Source organism: Balaenoptera acutorostrata, chromosome 6 (genome assembly GCF_949987535.1).
Source record: "Balaenoptera acutorostrata chromosome 6, mBalAcu1.1, whole genome shotgun sequence".
NCBI classification, from domain to species: domain Eukaryota; kingdom Metazoa; phylum Chordata; class Mammalia; order Artiodactyla; family Balaenopteridae; genus Balaenoptera; species Balaenoptera acutorostrata.
The window spans coordinates 36273297-36287199 of NC_080069.1; the positions used below are offsets into that span (position 1 = coordinate 36273297).

General features: G+C 41.0%; 1 protein-coding gene across 2 annotated transcripts in view; it reads right to left on the reverse strand.

Annotated features, from left to right (window-relative positions):
• The window catches only part of HABP4 (hyaluronan binding protein 4), a 35603-nt gene extending 29112 nt beyond the window's left edge, over positions 1-6491 (reverse strand). For both annotated transcript variants that reach the window (XM_057549090.1, XM_057549089.1), the window contains exons 1-2: positions 6034-6491; positions 1309-1471 (exon numbers count right to left, since the gene is read on the reverse strand). In XM_057549090.1, coding sequence (XP_057405073.1) covers positions 1309-1471; positions 6034-6394 — 524 coding nt within the window. In that variant the 5' untranslated portion in view covers positions 6395-6491. The remainder of the gene's footprint in view (positions 1-1308; positions 1472-6033) is intronic.
• Positions 6492-13903: the final 7412 nt, after the last annotated feature.

Sequence of the window (13903 nt, forward strand, 5' to 3'; positions counted from 1 at the left end):
TGTGTGTGTGTGTGTGTGTGTGTGTGTGACAGAGAGAAAGAGAGAGAGGAGAAAGAGAAGGAGAGAGTGAGGGAGGGCTATGATAAAGCAAATGTGGTAAAATGTTATTGGAGAATCTGGATGAGGGTATATGGGAATTCCTTACATAATTCTTAAAACTTTCTGTATCCAAAATAGGCATCCCTTAATAGGCAGTTTTTTTCATGGTAACATATAAAGACTTATCCTTTTAAAAAAACTCATAATTTTGCTACTAAAAAAGCTGGAAACATGAGTTATAATTTCTGTATTTCCACAGAATAAATCCCTGCAGTGAAGGAAAAAAATACACAAATGCTTCCCAAAATAAGCAGCTCTGATCCAGAAGGCTTTCTGTAAGCAAGCAGACTGCGGCTGTTACATAGCAAATTTGAACTAATCACCCAAAAAAGCAGAATTAAGCCTTTCTCTAGCCCTCATCCTCTAACATGGTGGCAGATATACCATCTCTGTTTTGAATGTGTAGTGGAATAGGTAGTCAAGAAGTTGAAAGACTTTGGGAATAACGGCTCCCTTGACATTAAACTGTACACTATTCTAGTCTTTTTTAGCCTTTTTAACTTTCTTTTCCTTTAAACATGATTCACAAGTTGTTTTGTTTTAATCTAAACCCAGTGCTATGCAGGTTTAATAATTAAAAACTTGAGGCAGCAAGCATCCATCTTGTTAGTGCCAAGCGTAAGACACTAAGAACTGCTTTCTGTGTATAGGTGGGCATGATAGCCCACATGCCACATTACTCAGAAGGGTGTCAGGCTGCACCAGCCTGAGACCATCTTCCAGGTCAGAGCACTTTCTAGAGACGGCATGGGAGCCTTAAACTGGTGTCACATATTTTATCAGTTATTTTGTCCAATTTCATCACGATAACCTATTGACCTGACATGGGGCTAGGAATTTGTTTAAATTCATTAGTAGCCCAAATTAGTATTGCTAAATCAAGAACATAATTATATCCCTGGCCTAAATTTCAAAAGAAAATTTAATCAGTTTAGCATACTCCTATATAGTTTGTTATAAGAATGCTTTTCATAGTTACCAATAAGTAATCCATTTTTCATTGTGTAATGATTTCCTGAACCAAGACTTAAGGTCATCTATGAGATAAATGGAAGGTGCTTCACGTGTTACCTAAGGTAGTATGATTTGGTACTTAAATTGGCAAAATATTCCCAGGACTGGCACCACAAAAAGGTTGCAAAGGCTAGTAGTCCTCTGAAAATCCTTCTGGTTCCCCCAACCCTCCAGGCCGAGGTCTGCAGTACTTACTTTTCATCTGTAAACTTCTCAGGTGTAAAGTCGGCCTGCCTCTCCGTCTCATAGGGTCGATATTCCCTGTAGGATCTCCGCTCTGCTCTATCAAGCGTCACCTCTGTCCCCCGGCTCTCACTCCATCCTTGCTGCTCGCCTCTTCTGGAAGTTCGTTTCTGGCCTGACAGGGAGAAATCAAAGGGGAGAGCTAGAACACAAGGTCTGCAGCAGCACATTATTACAGGTACTTTTAAATTTTACTTTTCTAGAAATCAGTGTCATAGGAAAATTTGGGAAGTTTGGAAAAGTTCAGAGAAGAAAAAAAGTTGCTGATACTACTACTGCCCAGAGTCGTCTTTTAATAAAACTTTGACATTACCATTGAACCCCCTATGTCCTAGAAAGTATGATAAGATAAACTATACCAACTAACTTACAATTACAGATATTTTACAATGACTCTGTGATAGCTACGGAGATATATTATCAACTACATTTCACAAGAGCAGCTTTATCAAAACATGGTAGCTAAGTTCCTTCCAGAAAATTAAAGGATAACTACCCTGTATTCCAGAACATATTTTGAGAATCCCAACTATAGTTTATCATTCATTGGCTAATAAAGTTTTCATTTTTAAATAGTTTGTACCATTATATCGTTCTCATTTGAAAACAGATTTTCCTGCTCTTTGATGGGATTTACACATTTATGATCACACTTCTCAGATATGAGGCCAAGCTGGTATTTGCCAACTCATGCAAGGGCTGGCCAGCACTTGAAGGGGCATCTCCCCTCCATGGAGCGGCCAGCACTGAGGAGGTAGGGGTGGGGCACTTCAGCCTTCTCTGTTCTCTTTTTACTCCTCTCGGTTTTGACGCTTTAAAATTTTTCAGCAGGGTCTATGTCTTAAGGCAACTAATATTTGGTGAATATATTGTGAAGAACTTTGTTACTTCTTAAATCATCTTCCAAAAATGTGTGTTCATCTTTTCTTTGGATACATTTACTAGGTCTCCATCTCAAACATTATGTACAATTTTCATTTTAGTAGAAAATTTTAGATTTTTCTTGGTATGTCACCCTTCACATTTATTGTATGGCTATAAAAATATTAAATGTACTTGAGTTAATGAGTATTTTTTTAAACTACTGGGTTCCTCTTCTACTTAGGCAGATACTTGTGACTCTTAAGAAATATATGTTTACATGTATTCTCCTATTATCCCACTTAATATTTTCTATCTAATCTTTATAAACTAGGCACATGTAAATATTAACATAGTTCCAATACGTTACTAATCTCATTTTAAAGCAAAAATCATGTCGTGACACCAGTAACACAAAACTGTGCAATTTATTACTTGTTAGCTAACAAAGTATTTTTTTGAAATGTGAACTATTGCACAACAGATCTAAGTTCAATCGTAAGTTAATGTCCCATAACCTAGGAAATGCTTAAATCTGATTTGCTTCCTGAAGCCACAATCTGAGCTTGTGACATGTTTAGGATATAGGAAAGATGTTATCATAAACAGAGCATTATGCTTTTATTGCAGAAACAGAGACTGACACTGGTGCCCAACTGCCCAGGAGTATGCAATGCCAGATCCGAGCGCACACACGTTACTAAGAAAGATCCAATTTGGAAGAGGCATTTAAAATGTAAGGTAGAAAATGTTATTGTGAAAGTTAACTACCTAACAAGTTGAAAACTATATTAGACCATGACATAACAGCAAGAACATCAACAGTAACAATACTTTTCAATACTTTTCCCTCAATGTAAAAAGTTATTTTAATACAGTTTCAAATTTCCTATTCATAACGTGTAATTAAAAAAAAATATCTCCACTCAACTACAGAATTACTTAGGAGCTTATTCCCACCTTCTTTCTGCTTTCAAGGTTATTTTAAAAATTTTATCAATTAAATTTGGAATTCATCATTCAAAATTTAAAATGACATTTGCTGCATACTTTATACTAAAGCTTCTTCCAAAGCTTCTGTGTATAAGTTGAAAACCATTAAATATAACTGGCAACTTATTAGAATAATTATCAATACCCTGCAAACATTTCCTTTTCCTACCAAAATCCAAAAAACAAAGACAATAGGGGTCCAGTTTTTCCCACAATTTACTACTAAGGGATTCAAGAATGCAACTGAACCTAGTTTTTCTGTGCTAGATCAGCGGCTCCAAGTGGATATGCAAACACTGAATTTTACTAGCCCTTTCCAATAAAAGGCTGGCATATGCAGTCTGATCACTGATGTAACCCCAAGCCCACATGAAGGGACAATAAAATTTATTGTGAATAAATTTAGAATACAATAAAATTTACAGTGAGATTTCCCCCAAATAAATTTGAGCTTTGACTCAGAGATTAGTTCTGAAAGGCCAGGAAAAGCAAAGCTGAAACAGCCTCTGAAGACTTCAAGAACGAATTTTTTTGAGCAAGGCTCATCCAAGGGTCTCTGTATATTGTTAAATAGTGAAGGCCATTAAAAACCTATTTCTATGGGAAAATCTTATGATTTCCACATCCTTTTGAGATTAATGTTTCCATTATATGTCAAACTTGTTTTGACTTTGATTCGTGTCTACACTAAGCATTCATTTATAATATTCTAACTAAATTAAAAATTTTGAGTGTTAGAAAAGTACAGTCCATATCAATTAGGGCTACAAAACCTTGAGAGAGTAGCTCTCTAACACCCATTACAGATAAATTTAGCACAGTAACTACATAAACGGAAATTAATGAGCTGTTTGCTCCTGAAATAACATGCTTGAAAAAGAACTAGAATTACAAAATTTCCATTTTAACTACAAAACTAACTAAAATTCTTTAATATAGATCTCAAAAGCCAGATCACTTGGATCATAAACAATTGACAGAAAAAAAGTTATAAATGTACTAGATTACAGTGCTAAGTTTATTAGTTTAGCAAGTTAGAACTGTACTAGATCATAACGCTAAATGCAGGTTACAACCCAGTTTATATCATGTAAATTTAGAAAAAAAGTAGCTCTGTGCAATTATGTATGTAAATGCAAGGTGTTAAAAGTAAGAAAAATACAGGATTTTCACTTTACTTCATACACTTTTGAATTGTTTAAAATTTTTATAACAAAAATGCATGACATTTTTAATAGTAAAAAGGTTAAAAAGCAATACATGGACATAGAAAACTAAATTCAGTTTCACATTAAAATACATATTTTCACTTGTTAAAAAATAAAGCTTAGCCTTTCCCAATTCTCTTATTACTATGATATTTATCTAAATAGATTTAGAAGAAAAGATAGAACATAATGCAAAATGTACAAAATACCTCAAGTCTCACTCACTGTTTAAATAGGCTCATAAATGTACTGGCCTACCAAGGAGTCTTGGGATATCCAATAGCATTTTAAATAATTTTCAATATGTTTATTATAGTGACTTAATTTTCTGATTTTCAAGAGATAATGCTGGATTGAACTTTCCACAGATAAAGGTAAACATTACCTAGTTGCAGGAGTCAAAGCCCCAACACTCAAATCAGGTGTTATTCTCTCAGGGCTGGGCTGCACAATTTTTATCAAGCAAGGACCAAGTCAGTAAAGCCAAGTTGAATACACTGCCAAACACTGGATGGAGTGGTCGAATTATACATCTTAACATTCTTTTTACGGAAACCTTAGGACCACTGTCTTATTTTTGAAAAACAGAGGAAACACAGGTGGAAACTTGTAGGCTTTGCCACTGATGCAGTTCAGGTGAGAAGACTCTTAAGCACCCTCCGTCCCTAGATGCAGAGAGTAGTACACCAAGCTTTGTACTTGCCGTTCTGGCTAAGCAGGGAGTGGGGAGCTTTGAATATTCTTGTTGAAAAGGTTAATTAAAAACGCTTTTCTTAAAGCAGCCTGAGTTAATGACAAGTTACACAACCCATCAATGCTGCCTGCTATATTGAAAACTCGTGCGGGATGACTGCTGGAAGCTCCGTAAGGGGGATGGATGGGTGAAGGCACAGAGCTTGGAAGGCGCCGCCGGGGACCCCGCGTCCACCCCCGCCGCATTCTGCTCGCGGCCCTGACGTCACAGCCCGCCCCCGAGGTCACCCAGGACTTCCCTCTATCACAGAGGCCCCAGCCCCTCACCCCGGCGATCCTTCACACACCCCGGGCTCTCGCCACCACCCCCAGGGTCCGCGTGCGCCCTCCTCCATTCTCCCTAAAAGGCGCTCCCCTCCCTCCTTCCCACCACACTACTTTTTGCCTCCCGACGCGAATCTTGCAGAGGTTGGGCTGCAGGATGGAGAATGTCCCTGCTAGTTCTAGCTCTGAGAGCCCCGGGGCAGCGACCTCAGTGTTCGCCCCCACACACCAACCCAGAAATATCCCTCAACTTTGCCCAACTTGTAAAGCCTCAGTTTCAGCGTTCTGAAACCCCCTACTCCAAGCCTGCACTCTCCTTCGCCCCCAGAAGGGACTGGGAAAGGCCAGAAGGGGCATGACACCCCCCCCCCACCCCGTCCTCTTTTCCCACCCTCCTCGGCCACAGGGACCCTCAACTCCAGCCAACTCTTCCCGGAGCCCCCTCCCCCTTTCTGGAACAGATTCCAGTGATCCCAGTCTCGTAGTAGGAGGTCGTGGGGCTGCTGAGGAGAGGTGACCTCCATGACCCCATTCTCCTTCCCCTCCCGCCCACCGCGCCCACCCGGGGGCATCTAGGTGCCGGGCGGAGCGCGCGTACCGGGCGGCTGAGGGCCGCCCCCTGGGCTGTCTGGCTGCTGCGCGCCGGGGGCCGGGAGGCTCTTGCGCTCCTTCTGAGACTCCCTCCGGCCGCCGCCCGCGCCGGGTCTGTGGCCCGAGGCCCCAGCCGGGCTCCTGCCGCCGCGGTTGCCAGCCCCGGCCGCCGCCCCCGCCGCTTCGTCGCGCCTCTTGCGCTGCAGCTGCTGCTGGCGTCGGCGCTCGGCCTCGCGCAGGATGTCGAACGGGTCCGACTCGTCGTCTAGCAGCTGGTGGAAGCGGTTGGCCACGACGCAGCCGAAACTCTCCTGCATCGCGGCGCCTGCGGCGGCCGCGGCCACAGGACTCCCCAGAGCGCCCTTCATGCCGCCGCGGCCACTGCGGGCCCGCCGCGGGCGGTCCACGCGAGCGAGTCTCACCGAAGCCGGCAGCGATGACCCATCCTACCCGCAGCTACATCCCTCCCCGCCCAGCCCAGTCCCGTCCCTACCAGTGCCCGCCCCCGCGCCGCCGCCGCCGCCCGCCCAGCAGCTTCCCGCCAGCCAATCAGCGCATGCGGACACGCCCCCTTTCCTAGCCAGCACGCCTGGAAACCCAATCAGCGGCCGGCTGCTGTCACGTCATGCGACCTCTATGCCCCTCCCCACGATTCAGCAGGGAGGGGCAGGACCCAAGGGGCGGAGCTACTGGGAGGAGCAACGAGCCTTGCGGTCCAGGCTGCTGGACCGTGCAGGTGGGTCACGGCCATAATTTATGTTCTCTCTGGGACTGGGTCCACATTCATCATCGGCCACACTTCTTTGAAGTTTATACATTGATTGAGCCATTCAACAACTGTATAGTGTACACTTACTATGTGCCTGGCGTTATGTTGTAGGAGATACTAGCTCTCTGTTTTCGTAGATCTTACAGCCTATAAGCAGAAAAGTGCCCTGAAGAAAAGGCACAGACTTCTCTATGATCCTATAGCAGAGAGACTTGACCTAATTAGGAAGTTTGGAGAGGCTTTCCCAGGGAATGACGGTTAAGCTGAGATCTGAAGGATGACAAGGGCCATGAGTAACGGCAAGTGCACAAGTCTTGAGTTGGGGTGGAGCACAGCCCATTCAAGCTCAAGGAAATGGATTGCTAAGAGTTGGGGGAAGGCCTTATTTTGGTCTTTATTCTAGGAGCAGCGGCAAGCAAATTTTAAGCATGAGCACGTGTTTGAAAAGGCCGCTGTAGCTGTAATGTGAAGGACTAGGTTGGAGGGAGGTCAAAATGGATGCAGGGAGACCAAGCTGAAGATTGCTGCAGAGCTCCAGGGAAAAGGTGATGATCACCTTTGGAGGTGAAGAGAGTAGTAGATCCAAGAGCTATTTTGGAGGTTATATCAACAGGACTCAGTGATGCACCAGATATGGGTGGTGAGGAAAAAGGAGGAGAGTATGATGACTCCTATTTTTCTGGCTCTTGCAACTGGAATGGTGATGCTATTCACAAAGAAACAGAGCATTTATAGACCACTTTGATGAGAATCATAAGTTCAGTATTGGACATGTTGAAGTTTAGGGGTTTGTTTGGTTGGTTGGTTCGTTGGTTGTTTTATTCAACTGAGGGCTTGAAGTTCAGAGAAGAACTGTGAATTGGACTTTCTCCAGGAATTCTTGCCTAGGCACTGGTGGAGACACTCTTGGCTGCCTATACTACAGCCCTTCCTTTCCCTCTTACACTTTCCCAAAACCTGTGTTTTGTTAGGGCATCAAGGAGCTGTTTGCCCCTGGGGGGAACTGGGCCCTTTTCCAGCCTCAAACTTGATTAATCTTAAATCACCCCTTGTAGTTTCATTCCCCTACCAATTATTGGTGTAGGAATAGGCTTCTGGTGCAAATCTGGCAGAACAGACCTGAGGGAAAGTATTCTGCAGGATTTCTTGGAGGGATCATTTTTCTTGTACCTAAAAAGGGATTGCGACAGGATCTGCTAACTTTCCACTTCTGTACTTTGGTCCTTGTTATGTGAGGAGGGCATGATGCCTAGAGTGCTGGCCCTTATTGTGACTATGAGGATGGCAGAGAAGAAGAATGGAGAAAACCTAGTTCCTTGATGATGTGGAGCTGCTGACTTGCCATAATCGGGAAACTTCCTGCCTCAGACTTATTATTATGTAAGACAATAAATGCCATTATTGTTTAAACTAGTCTTAGTTGTACTTGTTTCTTGCATCAAAAGCATTCTGTTATAGCATCTTGCTCAGACACATCAGTACCAGCTTTTACTTTCCTTTAATAGCAAATGGAAAAGGAACCCTTCATCTTAACTGCTGCCAGGTCTGTGTTTTACTCACTTATTCAACTTTCTGTCATTCCCGAGGAAGAGAACAGGGATGATGTCTGTCTTATTCATTATTGCAACGTATTCCCAGTGCTTAGCATTCTAGGTAGCTGTACCGTAGGTTCTCAGTAAATATTTGTTGAATGAAGATTTTAAGATATCTGGTCTTCTCCTTCTTGGAGTCAACAGAGGCTTATGATCAAAAGCCTATACTTTTTATCCAAAAGAATTGAGAGCAGGTGTTCAAACAAAAACTTGTACCTGAGTGTTCATAGCAGCACTACTCGCAATAGCCAAAAGGTAGAAGCTACCAAATGCACATCAGCTGATGAATGGATAAACAAAATGTGGTGCAATGGATTAATATTTGGTCAGAAAAGGGAATGAAGTACTAATACCTGCTACAACATGGATGAACCTTGAAAACATTATGCAAAGTGGAATAAACTAGACACAAAAGGTCACATATTGTATGATTTCATTTATATGAAATGTCCAGAATTGGCAAATCCATAGAGATAGAAAGCAGATTAGTGGTTGCCAGGGGCTCAGGGGAAAAAGAATGGGGATTGACTGCTTAAAGGGCATGAGGTTGCCTTTTAGAGTGATGAAATTTTTCTGGAACTAAATAGTGGTGACGGTTAAATACCACTGAATTGTAAAATGGCTAAAATAGTAAATTTTATGTGTATTTTGCCACATTTTTTTTTAAAGCTTATATTTTGGAGTTAGACCATGATTTGAATCCTGGCTATGCCACTAACTGACTTTGTAACCTTGGACATATTCCTTATTCTTGTGCCTCAGTTTTCTCATCTGTAAAACAGAGAAAATAATGGTACCTACTTCAGAGGGTTATTGTGAGAACCGGGTCCAATAATGCATATGAAGTGTTCATTACCATACCTGGCCAGAGTAGATCCTCAATAAACGTTATTTGATAGTAATTATGATACCAAAGAGAAAAAACCAAAACATGCACACAACCATACAACTCAGAAAATAAAGCATACAAAAAAAGCAGTGAAGTGTGGATGCTGAACGATACCACCAGCCCTTCCATAGCAGTTACTTATTGGCACCAGTGGAAATGCAGTGAAGTTTAACTACATACAAAATGTAAATTGCCTTGAGTTAATTAATAGGCAAATTCCACTAGGAATAATAAAATAAAATACACTAAAATCTTCCAGATTGACTTAAAATTCACAGAAAGTTAGAGAATTTACAGGCATGTAGCTTTATTACCTTTGATTACATGCAAAGAGCAACACCTAGGTGAGGGCCAAGGCGGAGGGGCCAGTCAGGCTATAAAGCGTGTGAGTTTTTGTGAATCATCATTCCATATACTCTGTTTTGCCACTGGATTATTACTCCCTCTTTGCTTACCTTTCTCCTCTATAAAACTAGGATGATTAAAATTGGTCCTGTGTTCCGCATATGGTTGATGGGAAGTTAAAACGAAAGAAGTAAATTTTAAAAGGTTAAAAAATTTAACATTATTTTACAGTTGTTTCTACTTGAATATTATATGCAAGAACAAAAATATTTTTCCTAACTCAAAGAGGATCTCATCTGTCTTTTGTGCCAGTTGAGTCAATTGTGATAAGATCAGTGAAATTATAGGTCCTGGTTTAGTTGTTAACAGGTGGAAGTGAATTTAAATTCAGTTTCCCACAGCAAATGAATAAAGCAAGTACACAGTCTCAAAATTAGGGGTTATAGAACCATAAATCATTAACAATCAGGATGCTGCAGGAGAACTTCCAGCAAGCCAAATTCCATTTATGACGACCAGAAACAGAATATTTAAACCAGGAAAGGACCTGCACCCAGCCTACTAATATTTGTATTCTTGTTGTCACTGAGGTTCTTTCCAGCATTTTTTTTTTTAATTTTATTTTTATTTATTTATTTTTGGCTGTGTGGGGTCTTTGTTTCTGCGCACGGGTTTTCTCTAGTTGTAGCCAGCGGGGACTACTCTTCGTTGCGGTGCACGGGCTTCTCCTTGCGGTGGCTTCTCCTTGCAGTGGCTTCTCCTGTTGTAGAGCATGGGCTCTAGGGCATGCGGGCTTCAGCAGTTGTGGCGCACAGGCTTAGTTGCTTCGCGGCATGTGGGATCTTCCCAGATCAGCGATCGAACCTGTGTCCCCTGCATTGGCTGGAGGATTCTTATCCACTGCGCCACCAGGGAAGTCCTCTTTCCAACTTTCTTATGTCAAGATGTTACTGGCTACCACAGTGCTTTATATCCTCAAGGCACTCATGCCAATAGAAGAGTTTTTTTTTTTTAAACATCTTTATTGTAGTATAATTGCCTTACAATGGTGTGTTAGCTTCTGCTTTATAACAAAGTGAATCAGTTATACATATACAATATGTTCCCATATCTCTTCCCTCTTGCATCTCCCTCCCTCCCACCCTCCTTTTCCCACCCCTCTAGGTGGTCACAAAGCACCGAGCTGATCTCCCTGTGCTATGCGGCTGCTTCCCACTAGCTATCTATTTTACATTTGGTAGTGTATATATGTCCATGACACTCTCTCACCCGGTCACAACTCACCCCTCCCCCTCCCCATATCCTCAAGTACATTCTCTAGTAGGTCTGTGTCTTTATTCCTGTCTTGCCACTAGGTTCTTCATGACCTTTTTTTCCCCCTTAGATTCCATATATATGTGTTAGCCTACTGTATTTGTTTTTCTCTTTCTGACTTACTTCACTCTGTATGACAGACTCTAACTCCATCCACCTCACTACAAATACCTCCATTTCATTTCTTTTTATGGCTGAGTAATATTCCATTGTATATATGTGCCACATCATCTTTATCCATTCATCCGATGATGGACACTTAGGTTGCTTCCATGTCCTGGCTATTGTAAATAGAGCTGCAATGAACATTTTGGTACATGACTCTTTTTGAGTTATGGTTTTCTCAGGGTATATGCCCAGTAGTGGGATTGCTGGGTCGTATGGTAATTCTATTTTTAGTTTTTTAAGGAACCTCCATACTGTTCTCCATAGTGGCTGTATCAATTTACATTCCCACCAACAGTGCAAGAGTGTTCCCTCTCCTCCACACCCTCTCCAGCATTTATTGTTTCTAGATTTTTTGATGATGGCCATTCTGACCCATGTGAGATGATATCTCATTGTAGTTTTGATTTGCATTTCTCTAATGATTAAGGATGTTGAGCATTCTTTCATGTGTCTGTTGGCAATCTGTATATCTTCTTTGGAGAAATGTGTATTTAGGTCTTCTGCCCATTTTTGGATTGGGTTGTTTGTTTTTCTGTTATTGAGCTACATGAGCTGCTTGTAAATCTTGGAGATTAATCCTTTGTCATTTGCTTCATTTGCAAATATTTTCTCCCATTCTGAGGGTTGTCTTTTGGTCTTGTTTATGGTTTCCTTTGCTGTGCAAAAGCTTTTAAGTTTCATTAGGTCCCGTTTGTTTATTTGTGTTTTTATTTCCATTTCTCTAGGAGTTGGGTCAAAAAGGATCTTGCTGTGATTTATGTCATAGAGTGTTCTGCCTATGTTTTCCTCTAAGAGTTTGATAGTGTCTGGCCTTACATTTAGGTCTCTAATCCATTTTGAGTTTATTTTTGTGTATGGTGTCAGGGAGTGTTCTAATTTCATACTTTTACATGTACCTGCCCAATTTTCCCAGCACCACTTATTGAAGAGGCTGTCTTTTCTCCACTGTATATTCTTGCCTCCTTTATCAAAGATAAGGTGACCATATGTGCATGGGTTTATCTCTGGGCTTTCTATCCTGTTCCATTGATCTATATTTCTGTTTTTGTGCCAGTACCAAACTGTCTTGATTACTGTAGCTTTGTAATATAGTCTGAAGTCAGGGAGCCTGATTCCTCCAGCTCCATTTTTCGTTCTCAAGATTGCTTTGGCTATTCGGGGTCTTTTGTGTTTCCATACAAATTGTGAAATTTTTTGTTCTAGTTCTGTGAAAAATGCCAGTGGTAGTTTGATAGGGATTGCATTGAATCTGTAGATTGCTTTGGGTAGTAGAGTCATTTTCACAATGTTGATTCTTCCAATCCAAGAACATGGTATATCTCTCCATCTATTTGTATCATCTTTAATTTCTTTCATCAGTGTCCTATAATTTTCTGCATACAGGTCTTTTGTCTCCTTAGGTAGGTTTATTCCTAGATATTCTTTTTGTTGCAATGGTAAACGGGAGTGTTCTCTTAATTTCACTTTCAGATTTTTCATCATTAGTATATAGGAATGCAAGAGATTTCTGTGCATTAATTTTGTATCCTGCTACTTTACCAAATTCATTGATTAGCTCTAGCAGTTTTCTGGTAGCATCTTTAGGATTCTCTATGTATAGTATCATGTCATCTGCAAACAGTGACAGCTTTACTTCTTCTTTTCCGATTTGGATTCCTTTGATTTCTTTTTCTTCTCTGATTGCTGTGGCTAACACTTCCAAAACTATGTTGAATAACAGTGGTGAGAGTGGGCAACCTTGTCTTGTTCCTGATCTTAGTGGAAATGGTTTCAGTTTTTCACCATTGAGGACAATGTTGGCTGTGGGTTTGTCATATATGGCCTTTATTATGTTGAGGAAAGTTCCCTCTATGCCTACTTTCTGCAGGGCTTTTATCATAAATGGGTGTTGAATTTTGTTGAAAGCTTTCTCTGCATCTATTGAGATGATCATATGGTTTTTCTCCTTCAGTTTGTTAATATGATGTATCACGTTGATTGATTTGCGTTTATTGAAGAATCCTTGCATTCCTGGAATAAACCCCACTTGATCATGGTGTATGATCCTTTTAATGTGCTGTTGGATTCTGTTTGCTAGTATTTTGTTGAGGATTTTTGCATCTATGTTCATCATTGATATTGGCCTGTAGTTTTCTTTCTTTGTGACGTCTTTGTCTGGTTTTGGTGTCAGGGTGATGTTGGCCTCGTAGAATGAGTTGGGGAGTGTTCCTCCCTCTGCAATATTTTGGAAGAGTTTGAGAAGGATAGGTGTTAGCTCTTCTCTAAATGTTTGATAGAATTCACCTGTGAAGCCATCTGGTCCTGGGCTCTTGTTTGTTGGAAGATTTTTAATCACAGTTTCAATTTCAGTGCTTGTGATTGGTCTGTTCATATTTTCTATTTCTTCCTGGTTCAGTTTCGGCAGTTTGTGCATTTCTAGGAATCTGTCCATTTCTTCCAGGTTGTCCATTTTATTGGCATAGAGTTGCTTGTAGTAATCTCTCATGATCGTTTGTATTTCAGCAGTGTCAGTTGTTACTTGTCCTTTTTCATTTCTAATTCTATTGATTTGCATCTTCTCCCTTTTTCTCTTGATGAGTCTGGCTAATGGTTTATCAGTTTTGTTTATCTTCTCAAAGAACCAGCTTTTAGTTTCATTGATCTTTGCTATTGTTTCCTTCATTTCTTTTTCATTTATTTCTGATCTGATCGTTATGATTTCTTTCCTTCTGCTCAATTTGGGGTTTTTTGTTCTTCTTTCTCTAATTGCTTTAGGTGCAAGGTTAGGTTGTTTATTCGAGATGTTTCCTGTTTCTTGAGG